The 14,588-nt window shown below is 43.8% G+C and overlaps 1 protein-coding gene across 3 annotated transcripts in view; it reads left to right on the top strand.

Moving 5' to 3' along the window:
- SPEG (striated muscle enriched protein kinase) overlaps positions 1-14,588 on the top strand; it is a 1,671,639-nt gene that overhangs the window by 1,419,540 nt on the left and 237,511 nt on the right. For all 3 annotated transcript variants that reach the window (XM_085650107.1, XM_085650106.1, XM_085650108.1), the window contains one exon: positions 8,558-9,635. In XM_085650107.1, the coding sequence (XP_085506233.1) occupies positions 8,558-9,635 (1,078 nt within the window). The remainder of the gene's footprint in view (positions 1-8,557; positions 9,636-14,588) is intronic.

Raw genomic sequence — 14,588 nt, 5'->3', positions numbered from 1 at the left:
ACCCCCCACCTCCATACCCATGCACACCGGCCCATTTATTTTTGGTGGTGCTGCCCCCAACATCTCAGAGCACATTATCCGCTCATTTACTGGTATCCTCAAAAGCCTGCTGGATCCTCTCTCCCTTAAATTAGACTCCATAGAGGCCAGACTTCTAGCAATAGAAAGATTAGGTAGTGGGGGTGGTGATCAGCTAGGGCCAAGAGCAAGTACACACGGAGCCCATAGGACAAATGCTGGGACCCCTCACACCTCAACTGATTCAATCACTGTGGCTCCTATTTTACCAACAGCTACCTCCCGGGAAAACACCACTATAGTCCCCCTGCCACAACTTGCCCCTGTACCTCTCCCTAGGCAACTGCCTCCGGCACCAACTGCCAGGAGGTCGAAGCCGTCTGCTCCGGCCTCTACACCAGGTCAGGAGAGACCAGCAAATGACACAGCTAACTGCCCATCCTGGTCAGTTAGCCCTCATAACTGGCGAAAAACAGTTAACCTGGCCCCAGAGGCGGCAGCCTATACTGTGATTTTGAAGGGGGTACCAGAGCTCCCCGGCAACGTGGTGGAATCCTATGATTCCCTACGTAATAAGGTTACTAGCTGGTTAAACATCCAAAGGCCTCTACCACCTAATCTAAGAGGAGAAATTCTTATGGTTAGAAGGGTTCCATGGGTCGGGTACACCGTCAAGAAAAGTGTGGGGGATTGTATAATTGTAAGCTTTAAGAGTCCGCAGGTTGCGCCTTATATTTGTAATTGGCTTGGGAGTGTAGGAGCCACATCCATCGAATTGGTCCACCTGTCATATTTTTACCCCAACGCACATGACTTGACTACGATGAGGGACGATGGCTGGACAAGGGTGGGATCTGCTGTTGATGGGTCTAGATACAGGCCCACCCGTAATGTTATCACTGCTCACGGCAACTATATACACCCTAATAGGTATAGTTGTCTTGACCAGGTTGATTGACTATATAAGGGTGCATCCTCACGGCATACCCAAGGTATCACTAGTAAACGTGTAGGACAGGGGACCATGAGAGGTGATATAGATACTATCACCCGAGAATTTGATGCACCCCGTCGGGAGAGCTTAACTCTTATTAGCTCCCGGGGCCAAGTAATCAATTTACCTCAGAGTCCACCTGGTCACAACTTAACATTGATAGTCCCGCCTGGTCCCAATGTAACATCTACTGCCCCATCCATTTTGGAAAGATCACTGCAAGGGCCCTTAGTCTCATCACTGGACATCGCACCTGAGAAAACTGGGGGATTGGGATTAAAACCTCCAGTTGAAATCCTGAAGGTTCTCTCTTGGAATGTGGCGGGTATTGACAATAAATTATATACAAATGACTGGGACTCCCTAGTAGGCAACAGTGACATCTGCCTTTTTCAAGAGACCTGGGCCAGGGAACCGCTGTGTAGAGTAGGATATGCAGTTTTTGAAATTAAAGCCAGTTGGACTGGTAAAGGGAGGCCTTCAGATGGTTTGGCGGTTTGGGTAGCTAGTCACCTTGGGTGTAATGCGGAGAGTGTACCTACTCTCTCGCAGGACATACAGTGTGTTCTACTCAAGTGGCCCAATGCTTTAAATCTGGCAATCATTAATGTGTACTCTCGGCCAGTCAGTGCGGCTATGGAATCACCCACACTAGATGATCTCTCGTCTTTTCTGGGCCAACTTCCAAACGATTGTAAGATATTGATGGGCGGTGATTTTAATTGTCACTTCGAACCCCTGGAAGGTATAAAGGAAGGTGTCCTTACTGCTGAAGACGACTTTTGGGGTGTTCCGCCATGTCAATCCCCCCACCCCAAATCTTGGTCCCCTCTCGCAGTACAAATTATGTCCCTAACACTAAACTTTGCGCTAAGGGCCTGTAATGGACGCACTCCTTCTGACATTCCCTCATTATGTACCTTCAATAGGAAGGATCATGAATCGCGGCTGGACTACATTTTTGTAGACATTGGTCTGTGGTCCAAGGTCCAGGATTTTAGAGTAATATAAGAACGGACAGTGACCACAACGCACTCCTACTGGATATGGTGCACCCCACATGTGCTGTTGGATCACTCCCCGCCGAGCCCAGTGAGGACCTAGGGAATTTGGTTCTTAGTTCCAACAGACGCAGGGTAAAATGGGGGAAATTGGTAAATTCAGAAGAGAGTATAAGTAAAATTTATCAGCTAGCACTCCCTAAGCTAAAAGAATTGGATGTATTAATTAACCAGCCCAGACCCTTAGAATTCAACGAGAAGCTAGCCCAAATCCACGAAGACCTAGTGGGAGCCTTAGGTGAAGTTTTCTACCCAGTGGTACCGCCACGGAAGAAAAAGACTCGAACCCCAACCTGGTACAACTCCTCCTGTAAAAAGATCAAGACAGATCTAATAAACACAATAAAAGTAGGTTCTGACAAGGGCAAGGTCATTGAGCTCAGGCGGAAATACAGGAAAGCCATGGCATTAGCAAGATCGGAATGGGATTGGAATAGATGGCAGGACCTCTCCCTAGCATTAGAAGCGAGGGATTCGAGAAGATTTTGGTCTTTGGTAAATACTGGCACAGGAGAACCTAAAGCTGCAGTGGAGCCAAACATTGCAGCTTTTGTTTGGGAGGCCCACTTTGGCAAATTGTACCAAGAAACCTCTGAATTTGCTAATGATGTGGCTTCCGATGCTTTATCCAATCCTGTAGCTGGATTGGAATTTACCCTCGGTGAGGTGGTCAGTGCAATAGAGGGTCTGGCGATGGGGGAAGGCGCCGGGACTCGATAGATTGCCCGGTGACCTCTTTTGACATCACTCAGAGATCTGGGGCCCTTACCTCCTCATTCTTTTTAATTCCATCGCGGGAGGTATGGAGATCCCCTGTACTTGGCTGGGGGCAGAGATAGTACCTATTTTTAAAAAGGGCTCTCCTCTTCTCCCAGCCAACTACAGGCCGATCAGCCTCATAGATGTTCCCCAAAAACTATTCTCTCGCCTCCTCCTGGACCACCTTTTAGAATGGATGGAGGAAAATGAAATCCTTAGCCCCCTCCAGGCTGGCTTCAGGAAAAACACATCCACCATGGATCAGATTTTTAGCCTCGTTCTCCTCTACTGGAAAACTGTGAGGATCGAGGGGGGGAGGCTGTACATGGTGTTCGTGGACCTGAGGTCAGCCTTCGACCTGGTCCCCCGCAGGAAATTATAGGAGGTCCTAAAGGAGCTGGGTGTTCCTACGCATCTATTACACGCCATAATTAGGCTTCATGACAACAACTTTGCTCAGGTTAGGTGTGGGAGGGATGGAGCGCTGTCATCTAGGTTTCCAGTCCTTAGAGGGGTAAGACAGGGTTGCGTTTTGGCGCCAACCCTGTTTTGCCTCTATGTTAACAGTGTCATATCTCATCTTGACAATGTTGGGGACAATGACGCTCCCTTTTTGGCGGGCAGGAGGGTACCGACCATCATGTTTGCGGACGATACCCTCCTGCTCTCAAAATCCCCGATGGGGATTCAACGGATTCTAGATGGATTTGGTCTTTTCTGTTGACAATATGGTATAGAGATCAACACAGAGAAGACCAAGTTCATGATATTTAACCCCTCACCCAAAACCAGACCTAACCCATCACTGAGTTCAGTAAGACTGGAGAGGGTAAAAACTTTCCAGTACTTGGGGGTAACCCTATATGAGAACCTATCTTGGGAACCCCAAATAGCAAGATGTCGGCTTAAGTTGTCCCAATTGTCTGGGGCAATTCTGAAGGTTGTAAACACTTCTACTTTTAAACCTATCAGTTCGGCAGTAGAAGTGTACAAAACCCAAGCTAAAGCGGCCGCATCTTATGGTGGTGAGCTATGGGGGTACAAAGCAGGGGCAGAACTTGTCACTGTAGAAAATAATTTCCTCAGACGTCTCCTGGCCCTTCCTCGTGGCACACCCCTGTTCCCCTTAAGATTGGATATGGGTCTTCCCTCTATAGGAGAGGATTTGGAACTAATGCCATTAAGATTTTGGCACAGGCTCTGGTCCACTGGTGAGCTTGTACACTATAGGCAAGAGCTCATCCATGTAATGAACTTGAACCAGCGTGATAGAATCCCGTGGTTGGCCTTTATAAAGAAAGAACTGTATCGGTTGAAACTCCCTGAGCTATGGGAGCTTCCTGAACAAGGCTGCCAAAGGGTCCCTCGAAAAAGACTTGTGGAGATATACAAGGAGAAAAGTCTGGCTTCTCTGGTCTCTGCATCCAACAATGGTATTCTAACTGATCGATTCCTGGATTCCAAAAATTCCTATCATTTTGAAGGTTTTATGGACATTATTTTCCCCATTTTAGCAAGAACATTGTTCATTCAATGGAGGTTAGGCACTTTGCCTATTAAAACTTTTACCTGCAAATGGACAAAGAGGGATGATAAAATCTGTCCAGGGTGTAGTAATCATGATGAGGAGGAAATCCATGTACTGTTCTTCTGCCCAGCTTACAATAGACCAAGGAAATATTGGCTAGCGCCACTATGCAGAAACCTGGAGCCACTTGTACTCGTACAGAATATTGAAAACAAGTACCCTTCCCCATATAGTTTTTGCAGTTGCCAAATCCATAATGGCCATGTGGCAGATAAGGAGAAAATTACTAAAAGACTGAATATTGATGATATGAATTGTAATTCCCTCCCGTGATTAGAACCCCCATGCAAATGAATTTTTATGATTTTTATGGAATGGTCTTAATACAAGTGGATGTTTTTATGCTGAATTACATTATTTTATTGTATCTTTTATGGCCTAATAGGCCGAAATAAAGAAATAAAAGAAAGAAAGAAAGAAAGAAAGTAATGGCGGCACTCGTGCTTTAGCTTAAACATCTTAAGCTAAAGTCGGGTGCCGAGATTGCTTCAAAAGTAAAGAACTGTCTATTTCTTTACTTTTGAAGCAATCTCAGCACCTGACTTTGGCCTAAGATGTTTAAGCTAAAGCAAGGGTGCCACCATTACTAAATAGAAGTAATAAACAGAAAAAAAACCAAGCATTGGCTCACGGAGAACATCAGAGCGGCCGTGCGACCGCGAAAGTGAAAGTGATCGCGATCAAGCGCGCGCCCGCGCACATGCACTGTAGCTCTAGGCTGGCCATGGTAGCACTTTTTTGAGCCCTCACAAAAAGTCTCGCCAGACCAGCGCATGCGCTGGGTCAGGCGAAACCTAAAATTGAGCACTCATTAAACTCCTTACGCACACATGCAAAGGCTTACACAGCATTGGTCCCATGTACCTCAACAACTGCATTAACTTCCACAATCCTACAGGAAACTTTGTACCTCTCGGACTCCTACTGGCACACTCCCCTATCATATGCAGAACAAGATTCGGCAGTTGGGCCTTCTCCTCCTTAAGCCTGGAATGACCTGCCCCTTCATATCAGAACCTCCTCCTCAGTTCTTTATTTTCACAATAAACTAAAGACCTGGCTCGTCTTCTAGCTATGGCCTTGGCTGTGCGCATACAGCTCCTGCTTCAGCCCCAGGATTCCCTCCCGGGTAAGTTGTGCACATATCATAACAAGTCATAACCTCCGCCTGAATACCAGACCGGTCTGTGGCGGCCCACAATGGAAATCTTTTGTATTAACAACAGAAAAGTGTTAAAGCATCTACTCACTCAAGCACAACCAGCTTATGTCAGCACTCAAGGAATGCTATAATCTTGTAGTGACGATCTTGGTGCTCTGTTGCTGAACACCTGGCACAAATGACTATTTTTTTTGCAGTCAGCTGCTACGTAAGTGCTTATAGCATGTTTATACCAAGTAAATACATTTTATTTATGCCTTTCTTCATTCTTGTTTTATTTCTAAACCATTTTAGCCGTCATTATCTCTACAATGACATTTTCTTTACCTCTCCTTTGTCATTATTTTCATTAAATCGTTTGTGGCTAATCCTTATTACATATACCTTCAATTTTTCTTTAATTGGTCTGAACTTTACATTCATTAATATTATTCGTGGACTATTTTTTAATTCATACTTCCCCTCTGAGCACTTTCATAGTATGCCTTCAGCCTGGCCAAACATTGTAAAAAGGCAAGCTTACTTTTAAGAAATGTTTGATTTGTCTCTCTTGGGTCTCACCAGGATTTTGTGTGATCTTTACGGCTGCCATCAGTACCATTTTTCTTTAGCATGACAGATGACTTGCTTTCCAATTTTTTATTTAATTCAATAACAATACCAATAGTTATGGCAAAACATACATCAAATTGAGATTGACAAATCAGTCCTTAGAAAGAGAAAAAAAAAAAAAGACCCAGAAACTGTAAGAAATGTCTAACATTGCCAAATAATTATACACGAGCAAAAAAGAATGATAAAACAAAAGAAAAAAGGCAGAAAGACACTACCACATAAAAAATTAAAACCAAAATTACTAATCAGCTAATCACTGGAGCCCAAATTTTCTTCCCCATTTCACATCTCCTGCGGCCTTTTAATCTGTATACCGCTGATTCCATACTGAAAATAGCTAGCAGCCGGGCCCTCCAATTTATAAATGTGGGGGAGTCGGGGCCAATCCATTGGCATGTGATTCCCGCTCTCAGGATGGCCATTGCAATAAACACGAAACCTATTTCAGATCTCGTCCACCCTGCCATATTCTGAGTCTGGTCTACCCCCAAGATCACTAAAGTAGGTGTCAACAAAATCGTTTTACTGAGAATCTGAGCTAAGAATAATTCAATATCTTGTAGATATTTAATAAGTTTAGGACAGACAAAGAACATGTGGATTGTATCGGCAGCCAGTGTCCCGCATCTGCTACTCGAGTTCCCACGGGACCCAGACCATTTGGAAACTTTCCCCGGGGTAAAATATAAATCGAATACCAACATGTAATGTTGGGCCCTCAGACTGACAGTTATTAAAATCTGGTTAGCCAACTCACGAGATGCTTCCAAATCAGTGCCCTCCTGACCAAATTTCCTATCCCATCTGTCATTTTGAGTAGCCAAGTCATCAGGCAGGCCAGATATCAGCATTTGGTAAATGTTCCCAATCCAAGACCTGGTGTCTATGATACCCACCAAAGGTGTTTTCCCAATCTGGGCTTTTCCCTGTGCTATAATTGTAACCAAGTAACTAATCTCCTAATCTGTAAAAACTTAAATAAGTGTCTAGTAGGGAGCCCGTGTTTGCCTTGTAGATTTGGCCATCACAAAAAAATCCCACAGAACATTAAATCCAATAGCCCCCCAATTGATAGTTATCTGGTCCTGAAAAATTGGAGGTAGAAGCCCATGTGCAGACAGAGGGGTATAAGCATTTATATTCGAAATACTAAACCAATGCCGTATTTTTTTCCAGACAGCATAAGAAGATTGAATGACTTTAAATTTTGTTTTCTTATAATAACTTATAACCCAGTCTAATAAGGCTATTGCCCGCCTGATATGATCTGATGTGTCATGACCAGGTATAAAACCATGCTGGCGAATGGACACCAAGGGAGTAATAACCTTCCCGATCCTTAGCGGAATGATTTTGGAATAGATTTTACTGTGAGTGCAAATTAAAGAGATGGGGCGATAGGAAGAGGGGCTAAGTTCTGGTTTGTCTTTTTTTTGAAGACTACAATAGTAGTCTTGTGCCAAGAGTCGGGAGTCTGGCCCTTCTGAGCTAGTAAGAACAAAGATTCGAGCTCACCATAAAGAGTTTGCCTAAATGTACGGAAGAATTCCAGCGGTAGAGAATCAGGACCAGCAGCCTTACCCGCTGCCAATGAGGTTATAGCAAGTTCAAACTCCAGAGAGAGCATATCCCTATGTTCCATTGTGACCTTTGATGTTATATAGTCATGAAGAACTTCCTCACCAGATGATACTAGATCGTCCCTATCAGGGGAGTAGAGCCCCTTGTAAAACTCCAGAAAAACCTCCAAAACTTTTATCGGCCGATCCTGAGTCTGCCCCCTTTGACCTTTAATTCGACAGACTCTATTAGAGACACCCGTATGTTGTAATCGTTTAGCCAGCAGTCTGCCGGTGTTTTTACCAAATTCATATATATCGGCCCGATATTGAGTGAATTTAATGGCGAGTTCCTCCCCATAGTGTTAATGTATTTTAGTTCTTACAATTGCTATCTGTCGTTGACATTCCTCCCTTTTCTCCAGATCACCAATTACCCGAATAAGCTCTTCCTCAATGCTCCGAAGCTGATCAACCCAGCCATTAATCCTCTTTTTTATCACCCTTTGTCGGTGACGGGAGAAGCTTAAAGTCTCCCCCCTCACTGCTGCCTTAAAAGCATCCCAGACTATCAACTCGTACGCAGTACCCTTGTTCCTACAGAAAAACTCTACCATCCATGTTACCATATAACTACAATGTTCCTGGTCTAATAGTAGCTTCCTATCGAATGTCCAGGTACAGATGACTTGCTAATAAGTATATTTATATGGACTGAATCTAAAGAGGACATTTGTTGAAATGCATTGTCATTACATGGTGAATGTAACAAGTTTATGTTAGCTTTGTTTTTCCTTTTAGATTCTAAGATAACTCCCACAACTAGAAGAGCCACCTCAGAATCTGTGACATCAGAAAAAACACCATCAACAGCAATGCGGCATGCTGAACCTAGCCAAGCTGCCCAGGCTCAAGTCGCTCGGCTTGCAAAAGGCCCGCCTCCACCAACACCTCCAAGAAAGCACCGCGGTATTATTTCCACTCCACCAACCACACCCAGAATGTTTTCAACCCCATCTCAACCAGAGGCGGTATCCACTATTGGTGGCTCTTCTGCCTTTCAACTTCCAACACCTAACAAAGTTACAACATCCCATTTTCCAGCTGTAGTCAGAAATGTGCCTTCCACTGATACAGAAGAGATTTACTCAGTGTCTCCCCAGAGCAGTTCTTTGCCATTGATCTCCCCAACCTCTACTATTCAGACCACAATTCCTACACCCCGCCTTTCTTCAGTCACTGTGTCTATACCCTCAGAGGATCCAATGTCCCCGGGCAGAATGTCCCCTCCACCCCCTTCTTTTTCACAGCTAACTGTGACCCCAAAACCCATGCCTATGTCCAGTGTGCAAAACGCTAAAATATTGCCTGTCCCAGATGAGTTAAGAACTTTACCTGGTTTAACATCGCCTGCACCTTCTGTTACTACGGTCACTCCTGTACCTTCTACAGTTGCTTCACCTCCACTAGTGACACTCCCAAAACCTTTATCCATTTCTCACACACGGGATATCCCATCAATTCCACCATCTTCAATTTCTCCTCCCCTAGTGCCAACTACCCATAAAAGATCCACGTCACCTGCACCTACCTATATGGTCACTTCTTTTATTTCCATGCCACCTAGCACACCTTCTCCAGTTCCCTTGCCCCCCTCCCCAGTGTCACCAACCAATGAAGAGCCATTGACCCCAGTCAGTCACATGCCATCAGCTTCAGGCAAGATGGTGCCAACAAGGTTTATTGTGAAGAGCGTCACACCGGGCAAGGATGCAAGATACACTCCATCAGGGAGGACAACACCCGCAGGGAAGGATGGTACTGCCCTACGACAAGGTGTTCCCCAGAAGCCATACACTTTTCTGGATGAGAAAGCAAGGTGAGATTCTGGCAAACCTTCTATTTTTCCAAGATGCTGGTTAGAGCACTATGTGATCTGAATTGCCTTCTTTAGCCTGTACTTGTCTTGTACTTTGACAGCTCTTTAAAGAATGAAATGTGGAAATGTTCTTCCTTGCACCATCATGAGGAACTCCTTGGTTGTATGCTTTCTTCATCGAAACAGGGGCTGACATTGACAGCAGCTCCACCAACCTTTGACAAAACATTTTGTGTATTATTTATTCAGTATTGGGTTTGCATTTTGATTGTGCTCTAGATGCACGATGACCACTTCCTGGTGCTAATATAGAAAGAGAAAGGTTGGGATGTAGAAGGGGAGAAAATTACAAGCAAGTTCAGAGTTTTAGGATTCATAAGCAAATAGGTTCAAAGCGAATATTTAGAAGAAGAGTGCCAAAGGAAGGGGCCTTCAATCCATCAAGAAATCAATCAGTTTATTTATAAAGTAGTAAAAGTTCCAAAAGAATGAATAGGCACTACGTCAGATGCATGATCCTAAACCCTCCCCCACTATTCCTAAAATATCTGTATTTAAAAAAAGTGCCTAACCATCAAAATGTAGGTGTCTGGTCGGCTGATAGAGTAAGAACGCTCTGGTCAGGGAGCAAGATGCTTAACTATGGAAAGTTTTGTAGGTTAAAGTTTATAGCCCCTTGTGCCAAAAATGTATAGTACCATTCTTGAAAAGTGATATTTTAATGAGCTGCACACCTGTATTTCTGTTGGTAGTTGTTGTTTACCCTTTGACATCTTTCATCTTTGGCTATGGTTAAACTGAGGACTAGAGAATAGGATTTTTTATGACAGTGATGTGCTTTGTACGGTCTGGGTGATCAATTTGTACATGTATCACTACTATGTTAGCCAAAATAAACATTTGATGATGATGATAATGCGTCATTCTATGGATGCATCAATAGCAGCTGCCAAGGTTTGTCTGCTTTCTTTTAGGATAGCACAAGCTTGATTGTGTTGGGCTTTCAGTAACTTGTCAATAATTGTTCTATTTTATGCCAAAGCTGTTAACTATAATGTCCTAAAATAGTTGCAGCACTCACCATCTCTAGTCTGAGAGTAGGCAGGATGTAAAACTGTAGTAACCGCCATAAACAGGTCGAACTGGGTGACCTACATAACGTTGGAAGCAGCATCTTTTGCCTGCTGTAACCAGGAAGGGCACCCTTAGCCTAGGCTCATTAAGTGGAACATTCTCTAAGCACAGGGAGCTGTAGGGATCTACAGCACTAGATACACGTCATATTCTTGAATCATTCCCTGTCGTCATACTGGGAGTACTTGGTCGGTATGATTGAAGTCTTGATCTTATCACTCGTTTAACATTACGCTCTCTATAATCAATCCATATAATTGTATGACCTTGGAGGGAATATTTGTTTAGGAAGGCCCTGAAGACTTGGATTATTAAGGCACCTGACACACTATGTATAGAACTCATCTAATCCAATTTTCACCCTCAGTTACCTTGTCTACCAAGTGATCTGTGTAGCGCCATTATGCTCCTCGGAGTGATAGCCGCGCTCTGTAAATGTCTTTTAACATAACATAACAATGTAGCGCATTACAACGCGATGAATTACATTGCGTGCTTTTATGACTTGCAGTAGGGGCGCGCTGGACTTAGGAATAGTATTATTTACTATTCCTACTCCAGTTGACGCAACAGTAGGGAAGGTGTTGGAATTCATTTCTAATACCTCAGCGCCCCCTATAGCAAGTCATTGTAATGACTTGCGATGTAAATGCATTGCATACTAACAACGCAGTCATTGTAACAACTGCATTGTAATAGTACTGCAATGTAATGACACCGTTTTTAACACTGTTTTCCCCTGGGAGGGAGGCAATGAGGTGGAGGAGCTCTCGGTGCCACTTCCCTGTAGGCTTTTCTATATCAAACAGAAAGATAATCAATGAAGATATATTTTTCTTCAAAAATCTCTCTAACTTGGAATACAGACACTTGCTAAGGAATAATATACAGAAAAGATTAATTCCTGTCCCTTTCTCTTTCCCTGGAGCTGTGCATTCCACCCTCCCTTCGTATGATACATAATTTGCATACCAAAAAGGGTGAAAGCTGTATCTTTGTATGGTCTTCCCACTTAGGTACAAAATCTATACCTACAGCTAAACAACAGACTTCTTGTTGCTGCTTAAACTCTTGTTGAGAATGACCTCACAGTCAAAAACAAAAGCTTCATCAATCTTGCTGAGCATCCCATGGTCAATGACTGCATTGCTCACCCTGGGTATTTCTTCATCAGTGAAAATCTTCCTGGTGATCCTCTTTTAGGCAAAAAGGTCATCGTCATGGCCCTAGTCAATGAAGAAACCACTGACAGCCATCTTGTCCATAATGGCTGGATCATAACTTCTCGAGTGCTCCAGGAAGACCATTTGTTCTCTATGGTTCAATGAGGTATACCATTACCATTGTTTCTAGAAGCTATATTCCGCAACGAAGAGCCTGACAGATTTCCGAACACTCGTTATCATTTTAGACTTTTTACCCAGAGGTGAAGCCATTGAGGATTTCAAACCCTTTGGCACATGGTATTACCATGCTGTTCCATCATATGATCTTAACTGATAGTAATAAATATAGAATATTCCTGCCTGCGTTTGGGGACCTCAGAATACCTCCTTGTTTTGAATTGGAGGTGAAAGCTATATATTTTTTAAATACTTTCTTTCTAGTAATAATCCCTTCAAACAATACAAAACCAACTTTTAGCATCTAACAACTGTGCTGAAATGTTAGATTTGACCATGAAAGCCCCTATATAACAGAGAGACACATGAAGAAAATATGTTTGTCAATCAAACATTTGTATAGCGCAGCGGATCACCCATGAGAGTCTTAAGGCACTGGAGAAGCTGGCTGCTGTGCGATGGTTCGTTCATTTGAACAGCCAGGTCTTGCGTTCTTTCCTGGGAAGCTGATCGTAGGTTTCTTGTCGGCTGGTGAAAAATCAGGCGGTTTTGTTGATGTATTCATGTCCTTCATTGAGTAGGGCTTTGTTTGCGTAGGTCAGCATCTTGAACTGGCATTGCTCCTGGATCAGGAGCCAGTGGAGGTATCTGAGGTGGAGAGTGATGTGGGTTCTTTTGGAGAGGTTGAGGAAGAGCCTTGCCATTGAGTTTTCAAGGGGCTTCGTAAAACGCATGGCTACCCGAAGGCTTCTCTTCTAGGAGATCCTCATCAATAGTCATAAGCACTGAATATTCCCGCCCACGTGTGGGGACCCCGGAAATAATCAAACTCATATATATATATATATATATATATATATATATATATATATATATATATATATATATATATATATATATATATATATATATATATATATATATATATATATATATATATATATATATATATATATATATATTTTTCTCATCCCAATGCAGCCCCCATATAGAAGACTAAACAATGCAATAACAAGTAAACAGATAACAGCCATTGCAATCACATATTACTTATATACATAGACCACAGGAAGGCAAATATAACTTGAACTCTTTTTAATGAGTAGACTCATGAAAACTGAAAAAGAGTAAGCATTGTTAGCCTACAGGCTGCATTGGAAACCAATAGCATAGAAAATTAAAACAATTGTAACGCAAAAAACTGGCACCATGCCTTTAAGGCAGCCATGACCCCTACCTTCCCATCATGCCTCAGTGGTGACAGTTAGGTCAGTTGTTCTTTCGGCTCCTTCAGTTAGGACCTTTGAATTCGTAGCTCTGACTTTTTGACTTTTTTGTCAAATAATTCAACTCTGATTGTGGTTTTCTACCTTTTACTCAACGTCTTTTAGGCTCTAGAGTGAGGTGCAACCATTTTTTTGACAGAAAGTGATTTATTGTCATAATGACATCTCTTTTTGACCCTTGCCCCTCCTGTGGCAAGAAGAATGCCAGGTCTGACACACATTCTGTCTGTATTCTCTGCCGCCCTGGCTTTCATTCACCAGAGACCTGTCAGCATTGTAGGAAGCTGTCCAGGAGAACCCTTAAGGACAGAGAAAGAATGTGTCTATATGGGCTCTCTGAAAGAGGTAGGTCTCCAGTGAGACAGAAGAAAAAGAGAGCAAGATCAATGTCGAGAAGCAAGATTCCGCTCTGTTCTCCATCGGCGTCGAACTTTCCAGTGGCGAAGAAACAGAAGTCATCGTTGAAGTCTTCACAGTGCAGGCGCACCACTCAAGTTCAAGACCGAAGACGACTGTTCCAACGTCGAGTCACCAGGTAATGGACCCTCCGTTGACGTCAACCCGGCGACGATCAATGTCGAGGAGCTGGTCTCCGTCAGCGTTGGGTGAACGATCATCGTTGAGGCATAATACTCAGTTGGAGGCCTCATGGACAGGTTCAACATCAAAGCATAAGTCTCCGTCGTCGATGTCGAAACAGAAGACTCTGTCTGCGTCATCTCAGAGGAGGTCGACGTCGAGGCACAAGACTCCATCGCAGAGGTGCTCAACGTCGAGGCACGGGTCACCGCCGGTGCCTATTAGGCGATCGACGTCGAGACAAAGGACTACGTTGGTGACAATAGAGAGACGTTCATGTCAAGACAAAGAACTCCGTCGGCATCAATAGAGAGACGTTCGACGTCGAGACGAACTCCTCCGTCGTCGTCGACCAAGCGGCGTTCTATGTCGAGGCACAGATCTACCCCCAGGGAAGGATCGACATCGAGGCTTCGGTCTCCATCCAGCTCACGTCCATCTCCATCACCGATGTCGAGGGCAGATTTTCCCGTGCTGGTTCACCCAAGGACACCACGTTCGAAGTCGACACATTCTCACCAGTCGGCGTTAACCCATCGCACAGTTTCAAGACGCTCTTCGTCGTCATCTTCAAGATTACCGGAGGTGGTTATCTCCACGTCGAGCAGTCC

Source organism: Triturus cristatus, chromosome 3_2 (assembly GCF_964204655.1).
Source record: "Triturus cristatus chromosome 3_2, aTriCri1.1, whole genome shotgun sequence".
Lineage (NCBI taxonomy): Eukaryota > Metazoa > Chordata > Amphibia > Caudata > Salamandridae > Triturus > Triturus cristatus.
Note: the sequence above shows the minus strand (reverse complement) of the source record. Positions and strands in the feature narration are given on the sequence as shown.